The 15,628-nt window shown below is 42.3% G+C and overlaps 2 protein-coding genes and 1 long non-coding RNA gene across 6 annotated transcripts in view; 2 read left to right on the top strand and 1 right to left on the bottom strand.

Moving 5' to 3' along the window:
• Nucleotides 1–15,628, top strand: part of LOC307039311 (uncharacterized protein) — a 794,762-nt gene that overhangs the window by 266,392 nt on the left and 512,742 nt on the right. The window lies entirely within an intron of this gene.
• Nucleotides 8,344–12,367, top strand: LOC307041423. The gene is made up of 2 exons (XR_013808764.1): nt 8,344–10,392; nt 11,203–12,367. It is a non-coding gene; the product is annotated as an uncharacterized lncRNA (long non-coding RNA).
• On the bottom strand, nt 12,159–14,863 carry LOC307041422 (SCAN domain-containing protein 3-like). The gene is made up of 2 exons (XM_079684824.1): nt 13,000–14,863; nt 12,159–12,875 (listed from the first exon to the last, which is right to left on the bottom strand). The coding sequence occupies exons 1-2, from the start codon at nt 14,323–14,325 to the stop codon at nt 12,327–12,329; spliced, it is 1,875 nt and encodes a 624-aa protein (XP_079540950.1). The 5' UTR covers nt 14,326–14,863; the 3' UTR covers nt 12,159–12,326.

The following is a 15,628-nucleotide window of genomic DNA, read 5'->3' as shown; positions in this document are numbered from 1 at the left end:
GACATTGACTCTCACAGGATAGTTTGCTAACTATACCAGTGTCACTCCCATATTAACAGGTGTAAATAAACTGTAGCTTATCTGAATTACTGAAATTAGTAAACAAGTAAAGTTAGCTAAAAAAAATGTTGGCTAAAAAGCAAACATGTGCACCACATCAGCATTGTAAAACACTTAAAACATACACTATATACAAATGTAGTGTCATTCACAGCATGGTTATAACTTAGCAATCAACTTTTTTATTATTATTTTTGCTCAATGATGCAGAAGAGCAAGTGCTGTCTTGTATCTTTCTCCAGGAGTGTAGTACAGCTGGTTCCTTCCTGTAGTTTGAATGACAGATGCATACTTAGCATAACATACTAAATAAGCAGTAATGTTTGCAGTCCTTTATCAACCAGCAACTACCACTATTTACAAAATACTAAAGCACCTTAAGTTAAGGATTTTGGGAGAATAAAAAGCTAATATTACATACCTTGACCAATTTTACAAGATGACTGGCCTCTTGATGTAGGGGGCAGAAGATGCAACGGCAACAGGTGCGCTGACATTTGGTTATCTCAGCTTTGGAGACAGAGAGGAAAAGAAAAAGAAAATAAAGCATTTCAACACATTACTTACTCCCTCATCCCATTTTTTTACTTCTTGGTAATTTTGAAGTCTCAGTCAATACTCAGTGACAATAAAGGTGTATTTTTGATACACAACTGTACATTTATCAATGAAGAATGCAAACCTCCCAAACAGGGAATCTAACAGAATGCTACAGTTGGAGCGCTTGTATTCTCAATGAAAAAGATGTTTAACTGGTTAGCTAGCGTTAACACTGGCTTAATGCTAACTCACTTAGCTTACTTGTATTAGTAAACAGCCCAATAGGAAAACCGTCTAAGAAATGTGTTCACAGCTGTAAAGTTTTTGCGAAACTTTAATGTATGAATAATCAATTGTTACCAAAGGTATCCCTGGTTAGGGATGGAGGCAGGGCCGGCCCTAGACATTTTAGTGCCCCAGGCAAGATTATGATTTGGTGCCCCCCCCCCCTCCAAGCAATACACAATATAATATATAAAGAATAAATGAAAAATCTCTACAAAAGACCAATACACTACAAAAACAGAAACTTATTGACATAGGTAATATACATAAAGAAGGTTTCAAATGTATTCATTATTGTATGAACATGTTTCAATGTTTTAACACATCCTCTAGGGGGGACCGGGGATATGCCCCCCCCCCCCCCGGAAAGATTTTTTTTAACATTCTAAAGTAAAATGCTTCAATCTGGTGCACTTTGAGCAGAATTACTAGAGACTAGACTGTAACGCGCTACTTTTATAATTGAGTAATTACACTACAGTTACTAACATTGCCCCGACACGCGTTACTTGGTTACTTACTAAAAATCAGTCATAATCACACTGACAGACAAGAGGGGTTTCCGCCGCAGGTTTATATGTACGTAATCTGCGCGTCCACATCACGGTCCACATCTCCACGTGCAGTGCTGCATAAACATGGCTGAGTCAGCGATAACTTTCGAGGGGTGGAGGTATGCCCATTATTTTGAGTTCGTCCGAAGAATAGACAGGAATGTGACGGTGAGGTGCAAACTGTGTCCAGGCCAGAAGCTGTTATCCACTGCTGTAAACACCACGTCAAACCTCAACAAACACCTGCAAAGAACACATGCTAAGGTGAAGCTAACGCACACGCTATTTGTTGTTATCACGTAGTCTATTCTTCTTCTCTGTCTTCCGGTTGTTGCCTGTTTTGAACGACAAATACACACTACTGCCGCCTGCTGGTAAGGAGAGTTATTGCCGCTCACGCATGCGCAGTTCGTACGTGCTCGGCGAGTAAAGTAACGAGTTACTTTATGTAGAGAGTAACAAAGTATTGTAATATATTACTTTTTTTAAAGTAATATGTAATATGTAATATTTTTTTTTAGTATCGACCCCATCTCTGCAAATAACCCACAGCCAATAACAAATAAATGTAACATATTTTATTTTTATTTTATTATTGTAGTTATTAAATGAAAATCACTCATCAAACAAAAGTAGCTTCTCTTAAAACTTTAAGAAAATAAAGTGAAGACGTGGACAAAAAAAATAGCCAACGGCAAATTCATTTCTTGTGTCGTCAAATTATATTTCCCCCGAAACCTTGCGATGGATGCTTATTAAAGCTAATCCATTGTGGCGTTCTTGAGCCATTGATGACCTCAGGTATGTTTTAATGAGCTTCAATTTGGAGAAGCTCCTCTCCCCAGCAGCAACTGTCACTGGAATAGTGACAGCGATCCTGAGGGCCACCCACATATTTGGATACCCTTCGTTCATTTTCTTCTCCTGTAGGAAAGTCAGAAGTTCCAGGGTGGTCATGTTGGCTTTTGGCAAAGATGGGAAATTACATTACATTACATTGCATTTAGCTGACACTTTTATCCAAAGCGACTTACAATAAGTACATTCGACCAGGAAGATACAACCTTGAAGAAAACAGAATCATATACAGATGTAGCACCTAATTTCAGACTCCAGCTTACAGCTTCCTGCCTACGACCTGCCTAAAACCAGTATAGAGGAATGTTATGCCCTCCCACTATTTTCCAAGAGGGCGTTGCCAGATTTTCAATTTCAGGTTTTAACCAGGAGATGGCGCTTCATTCACAAATACAGAAAGGCAAGTTTCATGGACTTTGAGTTGTGTTTTGAAGAGCATTTGAACACATCAATATTTTAGATCAACTAAAGTATATGTCATCTTGTAATTCAATAATATATAGTCTTTATATATTAAAAAAATCATAATAATGTAAATGTTTACATGACACTTCTTTATGTGTTATGCTCATACTTTTACCTTTACAATCGTTTGCTTTAATATGCTGTATATTTTTGGTATATATTTGTGTTTGCTTCCTCCTGCTCCCTTTCAGACACATACTGTATGATTTATTATTAATATGAAGATATTATTAAGATAAGATAAGATGTTACTTTATTGATTGAACATTTTAGTTTAGAATGTGCTGTCCCACGGTAATTCAGAAGGCTCACAGGTCACATTCCGACCATTATTTAAAACAATAGGTGCTTTCACACCGTCTACAGTTTGATTTGTATAGAGGGAGCTCTGTGGCTGAATGGCCAGCGATTAGGTGTGGCGCCTTTATCATAGGTGATCAGAGCTAACTGCCTGCCGTCAGATTTCATTTAAAAAACAGATCTGATTTGACTATTTCTGCGCTCATAAAGAATGATAAGAATAAGAATAATGCGTATTGAACTGGTTTCATTAATTAGTGAGTTTATTTAACACTAGAACCGCCAATCAGGTCAATTTGTGTGATGTGTGTTGTGTGTGTGCAATGTAACTTTTTTTCAATAAAATATTAAAGTCTCCCAGTCCGTGACTTTTCCTGAAAGTGTGTTATGTAGCACCCTATGTTGTTAAAAATGGTATTCTAATAGCGGGATTTGACGGGTTTAGGTAGGCTTATACAAAAACCTCTGGCGGTTCTAGTGTTAAGGTAATTAGGTACAGTAGAAGCCCTTTTTTATCAGTAACAAATGTAGCAGTTGAACATAAAAGTCAACTAACTGAGGGTCACTTGCAATGACAGTGTTGTGTCTAATTGTAAGCTTGTCACTCAGAGTAACCTACAGTCAATTTAGCTGCTGGAGAAGTAAGATCAGGGGGGGAGGGAGGGAGAGAGCTGTGGTTCATGGGCCATTAGTTGTGTAAATACACAGCTGAGAGCTGCCATTTCATTCAGACTGTTTAAAAAACGGTAACAACGGACTATTTTTCTTAGCGGATGCATGTCAATTTAAATCAATACATACAACTATTTTTTAAATCAATAAAAACATTTTCTAAATCCATAAAAGCATTTCAATTAATATTGGGAGCCATGTCATTACTTTGTTGAGAATGTCGCCATGTAATAAGCGGGATAATTTGCAGCGACTTGTTCCTTATGGGGAAAATAACACCCGTCATGCAGATCAAGATCCCTCCGCTACGCGTTGGGATCCTGATCTGCCGACGAGGCTCCATTGAAATATAAATATATTTAGTGAATTACTGAGTTTAGGCACGTTAATAACGTTTTAATGAAGTTGAATACAGTATATTCATATTTGTCAGTGATTTCATGTCAATTGTGTGTGTGTGTGTGTGTGTGTGTGTGTGTGTGTGTGTGTGTGTGTGTGTGTGTGTGTGTGTGTGTGTGTGTGTGTGGTTAAAACACTTTCATGAAGTGAAGGAGGTTTTCCTTCTATAAAACAGCTGTGGGCAGCAGTGAGTGTCACGGACATGAATTCATAGATGAAGGCAGACTGGTGCACACACTCTCCTGTCCTGCCAGGCGACACGCCCGTTCTAAGCCGTGTCCCTTACTCCTCACATCCCAAGCCGCATCCCCAAAAAGTGTATTATGTTGTTACATCGTTTCAGATGTTATGTTTCAGTTGTGCTCTGTCTAATGTTAAAAAGCCTCAGTCACCTTAATTCATGTAATAAAAACATCTCAGGTCCGTAACACTCAAAGCTAAATGTGCAATACCATGTTCAGCTATGTTACTATTTATAATGTTATTGTTGTTACATCAGAAGATGTACATATTGGAATGATTTCTTAACTTACAGTAGGCTATTTTTTTACAATGTGTGTTGGAAGGATTTATTAAATTACTATAAATATTGTCATTGTTGAAGGCTTTTAGAGAAGGGTGAACTATAAGCCTGAATTACATAACATTTTATACCTAAAAACATAAAAGCCACAATAAATAAATCACAATTATTCTAGTTATTTTTCCCTCCCGTATTGATTTCAACCAACCAGCTTTTATGGTGTTGTTACGTCACTAACTGTAAGCTTGTCACATACAGTCTATGGTCACTCAGAGTAACCTACAGTTAATTTAGCTGCTGGATAAGAAAGATCAGGGGGGAGGGGGGAGAGAGCTACCGTTTCATTCAGACTGTTTAAAAAACGGTAACAACGGACTATCTTTCTTAGCGGATGCATTTCAATTTAAATCAATACAACTATTTTTTAAATCAATAAAAACATTTTCTAAATCCATAAAAGCATTTAAATTAATATTGGGAGTCATGTCGTTACTTTGTTGAGAATGTGGCCATGTAATAAGCGGGATAATTTGCAGCGACTTGTTCCTTATGGGGAAAATAACACCTGTCATGCAGATCAGGATCCCTCCACTACGCTTTGGGATCCTGATCTGCCGACGAGGCTCCATTAAAATATAAATATTATTAGTGAATTACTGAGTTTAGGCACGTTAATAACGTTTTAATGAAGTTGAATACAGTATATTCATATGTGTCAGTGATTTCATGTCAATTCGGCGAACATAAACATAAATGATCGTGGTGAAGATGATGAATAAATTAGGATTAAAAATCGAGAGCCGGGCTGCATTTCCTCCCGTTCGTTTTTTTTGACTAAACAACATGGTGATGTTTTGTAAATGATTACATGTCTCTTATTTAGCACAGAGTGGGATATCCGTGACATATGGATCTTAACAAAGTTCCGCTGTACATCCAGCGTACTGTATCTGACTTTATTTCACATGAGCTCCAGTGTGGAACCCCACTGCACCCCCTGGTGGATCAATGATCCATTGCAGCTGGCTTCATTATAATTACATTTATCTATCACGGGGGCGGTCTCAAGTCAAGCTGGAGGTTTTCCCTTGAGCAAGGGCAGATCACGTACCAATCACGGCCCTCGCGTTTCAAACTGTCTGAAATGAATCGCTACGTCTGTAAGTACATCGGGTTTCATAGAGCCAAACATTTCAAGTGCTACTCAACAGGCTATAGATAAGCCAGTCCTTTATTAGTATATAAGTGCTCTGTTAGCAGTTCTTTGTTAGTAATTCTATCGCTCGAAGTGGAGTCGAAAGAGATGAGTTTTCAGTCTGCGCCGGAAGATGTGTAAGCTTTCTGCTGTCCTGATTTCAATGGGGAGCTCATTCCACCTTTTTGGAGCCAGGATAGCAAACCCACGTGTTTTTGCTGGTGGGAACTTAGGTCCCCCTCGCAGCGAGGGTGCAGCGAGTCGTTTGGCTGATGCAGAGCGAAGTGCACTTGCTGGGGTGTACAGTTTAACCATGTCCTGGATGTAGGAAGGGCCAGATCTATTCTCAGCATGGTATGCAACCATTGTTTTGAAGTGGATTCTAGCAATTACTGGAAGCCAGTGAAGTGAGCGGAGGAGCGGCGTGGTGTGGGAACATTTTGGAAGGTTGAAGACCAGACGAGCCGCTGCATTCTGCATCTCCAGTGCAAGTTCCCTCTTATCCAGGTCTGACTGTCCACCCCAGTTGTACCACATGGTAGCTTCCCGCCAAGGTTGTACCTGGAGGATGCGGCCCTCCCTATGAGAGCATTATAAGATAACAGTTTTCTAAGGAAAGTCTTATCTCTTTTACTTCCTGTACAGCAACAGTCCTCTATAAAACACACACACACACCTTATACCTTGCGTACACTCCTGCAGACTACTCTGTACTCTGTGAGACATGTACCTTTGAAGCGCTTCAAATAAAGAACCAACGAAAGACAACGCTGCTTGCTTTCACCAGTTTATTATTGATTACTCTCATTGTACATCTTTACAGTATTGACGAGTTTAAAATATCCACGACAATTTGGTGTCAGAAGTGGGATCTCTGAAAGCTCCATCGTGGACACCTACGGACGTTGGTGGTCGCTCCGGGATCCTCGGATTCTCCTCTACCTCGACAGAAAACGTACGGGACGAGAGGACCAGCGTCGGGGTGAAACCGATTGACTTCACGAGATCCAACAAACTCAAAAGGCCTTCAATGCTCGGTGAGATGTACAATTTCTAATTGTTTAAAAGTAAAACGTAATTAACCTCCATGACATTTATAAGGCGGGCTGCTCAAAAGTAGGATATTTGGTATATCCATCGTAAAAGGTTTTACGATCAGTTTTTGTGTGATTTGTACTGGGGAACAAATATCACATCACCGACGGGTGAAAAATAGTGTTTTGGTAACACTTAAAGACTTTCTCCATGGGGACAAAGCAGAGTAGAGGGGCAGGCCAACCTCCTGAGGGCCCAATTGTAGATGTAATGCAAGCAAAATATGGTGAAGACAGCTTATCAGAGTTGGAAAAATTTGGACGGAAATGTTCGGATTTCCAAAGGGAGGTTCTTTGAGTAAAAAGTACAAATTAAATACCTAAAGGAAAAATTACAAGTTCATGAGGATGGTATGAGGAAGAAAAATAAAGTTGAAGTAAAAGAGTTCGATAAAATAGAAAGTCACAGAAAGTGTTTGAAATATTGGGAGGATGAAGCAGAATGTCGCAAAAGGAGGCAGTAGCCTCAGTGTCAAAGAAAAATATTAAGGTTGAAGATGAATGTGAAGAAAAGAAGGAAAATAAAGAATTTCCAAAACCATGTAAACCCCAGACATCTCTGTATCTTTCCATTGCAGGCCTGAATGACCCTCTCCTCGACTCTGGGTATCCTTTCCCTCCCCCGGCATACAACCCTGGCAATCCGGCTGGCCCACCTCAACCACCTCCCCCGCCACTACAAGCCCCAGCCAGAGGAAGGGGCCCAATTGAGCGAGAAGGAAATTCAGCCTGCAGCATCTGAACAGGGAAGTGACAAACACACACATCATGCAGGCTATTGAGAAATTGGAAAAATGTAGAAGACATGTCTGTGGTTAAAGAGGGTACATATTTGAAATATGACACTGAAACAGCATTTAAGAAATGTCCCACACTAATTTTAGCTATCAACGGGTGTTGATGTTACATTTTTGGTTGATTCTGGGGCTGCACATTCTTTGGTAAAAATGGTAGATTTGCCTAATTGCAAATTCAGTGGTAGATTTATCCACTCAATAGGAGCTGCTGGGGTAACTGTAAAGGAGAAGTGTTCTGTACCACTTCAGTGTGGAGATAATGTTGATGCCAGTCATCCATTTCCCACATCAGTCAAACACAGTTTTCTTCTATCATCTGTCTGCCCAATACATTTACTGGGCAGTGATCTGGTTCTCCGGTTCGGCTTGGACCTCATTTCCACAAATGAGGGTCTCAAAGTCCGACGGCCATCTCCGACGATGGTTCAAAAACTCTCATTTGGTGATGGAGATCTGTTGAATGTGTATCAATGGCTGCTGACATATCCTTATTCTCAGGAATTGCTGCGTTTGACTCATCAGCGTGTCTTTCCACCTGCTGTGTTCATGGAAGCTCCTCATTTGCATTGTATTGCTAACGTTGTTGATGAGAGTTTTCTGTTAGAATGTGTAAATGATGAACTCATGCTTAAAACTATGTATTGGAGTTTGCTGCGCAGCTCTATTTCTGTTACACTCACACCCACACAAAACAAGCTGTATCAAATCCCAGGGGCGGTCCCACACATTTCACTAGCAAGGGGCACCACTGATAGATGGAGGGATTTGGGTCCATTCGTTAAAGATTGGGAGTCAGCCACTAATTGGGCACCTACACACACAGAATATGTCATGTACTCTATGTCACATGACGTGTAAAAAATGAAAATTTGCACGAACGTAGGCATTCTGCGCACATTGCTGTTGGTTGAGGATGATGACGTTGGTGATGCCACTTTTCCCACCTTTACGGGTAATTCTCATATTTCTGAGCTTCCTGCCGCGCTTTCAGATGTGCCACACTCATTCTGGGCAGCTCACAAATATGATGTAGGTTTGATCCGCTCTGCTGAGCCTGTAGTTATCACTCCTAAATCCACGTTCCGCCCAAATCAACCCCAGTACCCATTGAAACGTGAAGCTGTTGATGGCATTCGTCCACTTTTTACCTCTCTGCTTAAACAAGGGGCCATTGTTCCGTGTAACGACTCCCCGGTACGCACTCCTGTTTTTCCGGTTAAAAAGATCCGTGACAAACCCCCTGACGAATGGAGATTTGTGGAGGATTTACGAGCTGTAAATTAAGTTTGTACATGCACGCGCACCGCTCGTTTCCAAATCCTTATCTGATTCTTTCCCAAGTTCCAGCCTCTGCAGCATTTTTCACTGTCATAGATCTCTCAAATGCATTTTTCAGTGTCCCTGTACACAAAGACAGTCAATTTTGGTTTGCATTTGAGTATGAGGGTAAACCTTACACATTCACACGTTTGTGTCAAGGCTACTGCGAATCTCCTACTGTGTACAACCAAGCATTGTGTACAAGTTTGGTCTCTCTCCAAGTTTCTAAAGGCACCGCTCTCATACAATATGTTGATGACCTCATGATTTGCGCACCCACAGCAGAACAGTGTGAAGCTGATACCATCTCCTTGTTAAAACACTTCGCAGCCGAGGGCCACAAGGCCAGTTTGTCTAAACTTCAATATGTGCAAAAGACAGTTACATTTCTGGGTCACATCATTCAGGAGAGGGAAAAACGCTTTCAGATAAGCGTTTTGCATCATTGGCTGCTCTGCCAAAACCTGTCACTAAGCGACAGATGTCATTTTTGGGTATGTGTTCATACTGCAGGTCATTTATTCCTAACTATTCTCCGCTCGAACAGCCATTCTGCACAATCACGCATGTCACCGGTTTGAAACCTGCAGATCGCCTTGTATGGACGCCGGAAGCCGACGAAGCCTTCATTAACATGAAGCTGGCTCTCCAATCCCCGCCGACGCTAGGTCTACCTGATCCTACCAAGCCTTTTACACAGGCAGTGGATGAACGTGATGGGTGTATGACCTCAGTTCTCCTTCAAGATCATGGGGGAAAACAGAGGTCTGTTGCCTATTTTTCCTCCAAGCTAGACCCTGTAGCTGCAGGCCTGCCAAAATGTCTCTGTGCAGTTGCTGCAGCTGAAAAAGCTCTCAACTCCTCACGTGACATTGTAGGTTATGCACCTTTAACACTGTTGGTTCCACATGCTGGTTTTTCTCATCTTCTGTGAACAGAGAACATCACACCTCTCTGCTGCACGTTATCTTAGGTATCACACATGCCTGTTAGACATGCCTAATGTTGAAGTCAAACGCTGTACGACTCTGAACCCAGCATCTCTTATGCCTCTCCCAGAAGACGGTGGCGAACACGACTGTGTTGCCGAGCTTCTTATCGATGTACTCCCAGACCTGACTTAAAAGATGTACCCCTGACCAACCCTGACCTCATTTTGTATGTTGATGGGTCCGCCTCTCGCGACCTTGTGGGCACTAATCGGGTGGGTTTCTCTGTTGTTTCAGATTCTGCTATCCTCTGTTCCGGACCACTCCCATGCCACCTCTCAGCACAAGCAGCAGAGCACGTAGCACTCACTGAGGCCTGCACTTTTGCAAAAGGCAAATCTGTAAATATCTACACCATGTCCTAGTTGCAGGCTTATTGGACGCCATTCTGCTCCCGTCTGAGGTTGCAGTATGTAAATGTGCTGCACACACCAGCAACACCGACCCCGTTTCATTAGGAAATGCTGCTGCTGACTCAGCTGCAAAGGCAGCCACTCTGATTCCTCTCGCACCACACGCACACTCGTTTGTTAACATCCCTGTTTCCTCCATCACTGACAATATGTCGTCACTAACTGCCATACAGCAGTTAGCTCCACCAACAGAAAAAGCACAGTGGAAAACTGCTGGTGCTACCTTTGACCCCAGCTCCAGCATCTGGGTTGGTCCAAATTCCAATCCATGTCTCCTGAGGCATTTTTTCTCACATTTTGCTAAATTGACACATAGGTTGGATCATGTGTCAAAAGGGGTGATGTTAGAGGCTATCAATCAGCATTGGTTCACAAGGGGATTCACAGTAACAGCTCAAAAGCACTGTGAAGCATGCTTAATTTGTATTACGCAAAATTCTGGTAGACCGGTAAAGGTTACAGGAAAAGAGAAAGCGGTGGAAAGAGAGAACGGTACAATCAAAAACAAGCTAGCAAAATGCTGCACAAACACAGGTTTATCCTGGAAACAAGCCCTGCCCATTGTGCTGATGTACATGAGAATGCGGAAACAAACACGGAGTCAACTCAGCCCTTTTGAGATCCTTCTTGCAGCTCCTCCACAGATTGGGATCAAGGCGCCAGGATGTCCTCTCCCCTCCACAACTTTGTGTGAGGATGCTATGTTGTCATATTGTGTTAACCTTTCATCCAATTTAGCAGATATCAGACGCCAGGTAGCGGCAGCTCTACCTACCCCTGCTACTGGTCCACTCCACCGTATCCAACCAGGCGACTTCGTGCTGGTCAAGGACTTCCGGAGAAAGAGCTGGAGATCCAGCCGTTGGCAAGGTCCCTACCAGGTGCTTCTCTTCACCCAGATAGAGGTCAAGGTCGCCGATAGAGCCACGTGGGTCCACGCCAGCCACTGCATCTCCGCCCCAGTCTAGCGGGTCCAATAGAAACAGACGATGACAAGTGACGTGCCAAGTCACCACCAGCACCACACACGCAGCACATACACCCTAGTACCACACACAAGACTCATGGGCGACGGCCAGCTGTGCTTTTTCATATGCCTCTGGTTCCTCGTCTGTGCCGTCATGGTGTGGGGTTTAATTGACATGGTCATGAAGGCATGGGCTCAGTCAGACTAGACACATCCACGAAGCAGACGACGACACCAACATAAACTTTGTGCCTGATCACTGGCGAGTGATTGAAGATTGAGCCCCTCGGACAAGAATTAGCTAACGCCCACCTTGAAAGTATGATCTCCTCTGCATTTGTACAATACACCGCTTTCCTTCAAACCACTGACAATGTTACGACCAACCCAGAATCGGCCCCCACTGATTCCGACACTGAAGAGTCGGACACCAAACTGTAAAATTGTGTGTAAAATTGCCATTCCCTCGTTTCAGTATTTTGCTTTCCACATACGGAGTCTGTCCTCCACAAAAACAGCCACTTTCCATGATATGTTTATGATGTGTTTACTTAAACCAGCGATGGAGTGTATTCATTGATGTGTTATATCAGTCTGTCCTGTCATTTGTTTTATTTTCTTGATTGATCAAATATGATCAAAAGGGGGGGAATGTAGTGGCAATTTCTTATATTACTTTATATCAGGGGTACTCAAATACAAATCTTAAAGGTCCACAAAGAAAATGTTCAATAAGACAAAGGTCCGTTTAATACGGTCATTCAAACTTTTAAACAATTGTAACAAGATTCTTAACACGAGATTGCAAAAACAGTCTCGAAGTGAATCAAACCATCCCAGGAATCAAAGTCGAAATAAGTCCAGAACTATTGTACATTGTGTCAAACACTGTTGCTTAATGAGAGAAGTGGCACCTTTGGTCTGTTGCCAAGACTTTGAACTTTGGCACAAAAGGCGTGATGGCCAGGCGGACACACTGATGCAAGTGTTCATTGGTGAGTCGGCTGCGGTACTTGTTCTTCACCATGTTCATTGTTGAGAATGCAGACTCACACCTGTAGGTTGAGCCAAACATTGTGAGAATGTGAAGTGCCATCTTATGCAGGAGAGGGAAATTAGCTGCAGTGACCATCTTTGTCCAGAAGGTGGGAGTGTCACAGTCAGCCTCTTTCAGTGCAAGGTTTTCCTGGAGGTCAATCAACTCACTTTGCAGAGAAGCAGCACTGGCCCATGGGAAGATTTGTTGTGCTTCTGCAGAGAACTCTCTGACATTTCTGACCAGAAATGGGTTTTCAATGTACAGTAGGACTTGTTTTCCTAATCTGAAGTCATCAAAGCGAGTCTTGAAGTTTTCAATCAGCTTCTCCAGGAATCCAACATGATTCTGAGGACGATTGTCTCCTTTGGTCTGTTCCAAAAGTTTGGGGAAGTGGAGCAGTCCCTCCTGTAGGAAAAAATAAATAAGAAAAATATAAGGAGCACTGCTTAAAAGGGTATGATAAAGTATCAAAAAGGTGTTCATTGGAATCCAGGAAATGTGTGTGGTAGAAAATATTAAAAAGGCTTACCTGTAGGTCACTTTTGAAAACCTCCAGTTTCCTCTGGAAAGCACGCACTGCTGACATCAGCTCACACACTGTGTTGTTCTTGCCCTGTAGCTTGAGATTTAGGTCATTGAGATGAGATGTTATATCAGCCAAAAATGCAACAGCTTCCATCTTCTCTTCATTTTGCATGAATTCCATGAACTGTTTTGCTTTTGCACTCTTTTGCTCTGACAGAAACACTTGCAGCTCTTTCCTAATGGACCAAAAACGCTCCAGGACCTTGCCTTTGCTCAGCCACCTGATGTTGTTGTGCAGGAGCAAATCATCAAAAGTTGCATTGACCTCTGTCAGGAATGTTCGCAGCAAGCGATGCTGCAGTGAAGATGATGCTCTCAAAAAGTTTATGAGTCTCATCACTGTTGCCATGATTTCAGAGTACACTTCTCCAAGACTTGCACAAAGGACAGACTGGTGGATTATGCAGTGGTATGAGATCAGGTCAGGGTGGTGATCTTTCAGGCGCTGAACCAGTCCTCTCTCTCTCCCCATCATGGCTGGAGCTCCATCAGTAGCAATTGACACCACTTTCTTTAGATCTATCCCTCTTTCATTCAGCATTCCCATTACTGCTTTATAAATGTCTTCCCCCCTTGTGTGTCCACTGAGGTTCGTCAGGCCCAACACATCTTCAACAAACTCCCCCTTTGCCTCATCATAAAATCTCACAAACACCAGCAACTGAGCATTGTCAGTGGTGTCAGTGGACTCATCCACAGCTAAGGAAATGCGCTGTGCATTTTTGATTCCATCACAAAGCTGATTAATCAAATCACCAGCCAGTATTTCCGTTCTTCTGGTTGCTGTGGAATCTGAGAGGGGGATTTGCTTAATTTTAGCTGTTATTTCCTCTTTTTGTTTGCCTTCAAACATGGTCTCCATCACTTCAGTCATGCATTCTTTAATTATTTCTGCATCAGAGAATGGCTTCTTGTGTTTAGCCAACACCCATGCCACTCTGAGTGAGGACTCAGTTGCCTTTTCTCCTTGTGACATAGATGTTACAAGGATCCTGCTTGCAGCTTGATATGAGGATTTCATCCCATTTATTTTTGTGGTTCTTACCGCTGAATTTTGAGGGAAGGTCGCCTCAAAATAATTATGTTTCGTTTCATAGTGCCGTTTCAAATTGCCACTCTTCACAAGAGCTACCGTTTCTTGGCATATTAGGCACATTGGTTTGGTGCTCGCTGGAGGGAGGATGAACGCATATTTTGCAGTCCACTCATCTTTGAATTGCCGGTTTTCACTGTCGACTTTTCTTTTATTGGTCATCTTTGAACATGCCATTTTTCTAGCTTTACTAGCTACACTAGGCTACAGCTGAAACTACTAGCTAAATGCAACTAGATGCGCTGTCAACTCTCGCTCTGACTTTATTTATTTTTTAAGCTCCCGCGCTGACTCAGACAGGTTGAAAGAGACGACACACGCATTTTCATTCCGCGAAGACCCTCCCTCCTGTGCCTCTGATTCGCAGACTGTTGGTGGGGGAAAAAAACGCTGACGGGCTGCTGAATGTGATTGGACCAAAGCGTTGACAGACACACACACACAGTGGAACAGTGTGTGTGTGTGTGTGTGTCGCCAGAGCGCTGTTTGCAGACATAGCGGATAATTTTGACTCGTTGCGTTGTGGCAGACGGATAAGGCAGGCGTTGTGGCAGGCGTTGTGTCTCGCAGATAATACAGATAATACAGATTATACAGATAATACATATGAAAAGTATAATTTGCTCAGAGTCCAGAGACAGTGGTGGTTCGGTCCGGATCCGGACCGGAGTCCGGACTTTGAGGATGCCTGCTTTATATGGTAAAACCAAATGATGATATTATGCTTAGAAACTGTTTGGTCAACTCAACCTGTTGTAGCTTCCCGCCAAGGTTGTACCTGGAGGATGTGGCCCTCCCTATGAGAGCATTGTAAGATAACAGTTTTCTTAGGAAAGTCTTATCTCTTTTACTTCCTGTACAGCAACAGTCCTCTATAAAACACACACACACCTTATACCTTGTGTGCACTCCTGCAGACTACTCTGTACTCTGTGAGACATTTACCTTTGAAGCGCTTCAAATAAAGAACCAACGAAAGCTTGCTTGCTTTCACCAGTTTATTATTGATTACTCTCATTGTACATCTTTACAGTATTGACGAGTTTAAAATATCCACGACAGGCTGGGGTAGGCTACAGCCATACCAAGAAATGGCTTAGCCCCACCATGAAAAATTATGTTAAAGTAAGCAAACTAAAGTCCGCCAACTCGCGCGGAGTAAATTGCACAGACAGCAGTTAGTAAGATTGATTTCAGTTGCCACTTGTCTGGAAATACCGAAGACTAGAAACTTTTTTGAAAACTTTTGTGACGTAGTGATCGTCTTCTCAATAGAACATCTTTGATAATGTCTTCTGGCCAATCAGAATCAAGATAACGGCGTGGTGTTGTTGCAGGAAGTCCCGACGGAGAATACTTTTGCTGTAGTACATCTCTATACATCAGGGGTGGGGAACCTTTTTCCTCTCAAGGGCCATTTCAATTTTTTCAACATCCTCTGAGGGCTGTACAAATGATTGACCTCTGCTTAACAATACTA

This window comes from Notothenia rossii (assembly GCF_949606895.1).
Source record: "Notothenia rossii genome assembly, chromosome: 5".
NCBI lineage: Eukaryota > Metazoa > Chordata > Actinopteri > Perciformes > Nototheniidae > Notothenia > Notothenia rossii.
Note: the sequence above shows the minus strand (reverse complement) of the source record. Positions and strands in the feature narration are given on the sequence as shown.

What these genes read in the sequence shown, in the direction of transcription:
- LOC307041422 (XM_079684824.1), bottom strand. Translation starts at nt 14,325, where the DNA reads ATGGCATGTTCAAAGATGACCAATAAAAGAAAAGTCGACAGTGAAAAC. An exon ending in TTTTCAAAAGTGACCTACAG is followed by an intron (nt 12,876 to 12,999) that starts GTAAGCCTTTTT and finishes TTTTTCCTACAG; the next exon opens with GAGGGACTGCTCCACTTCCC.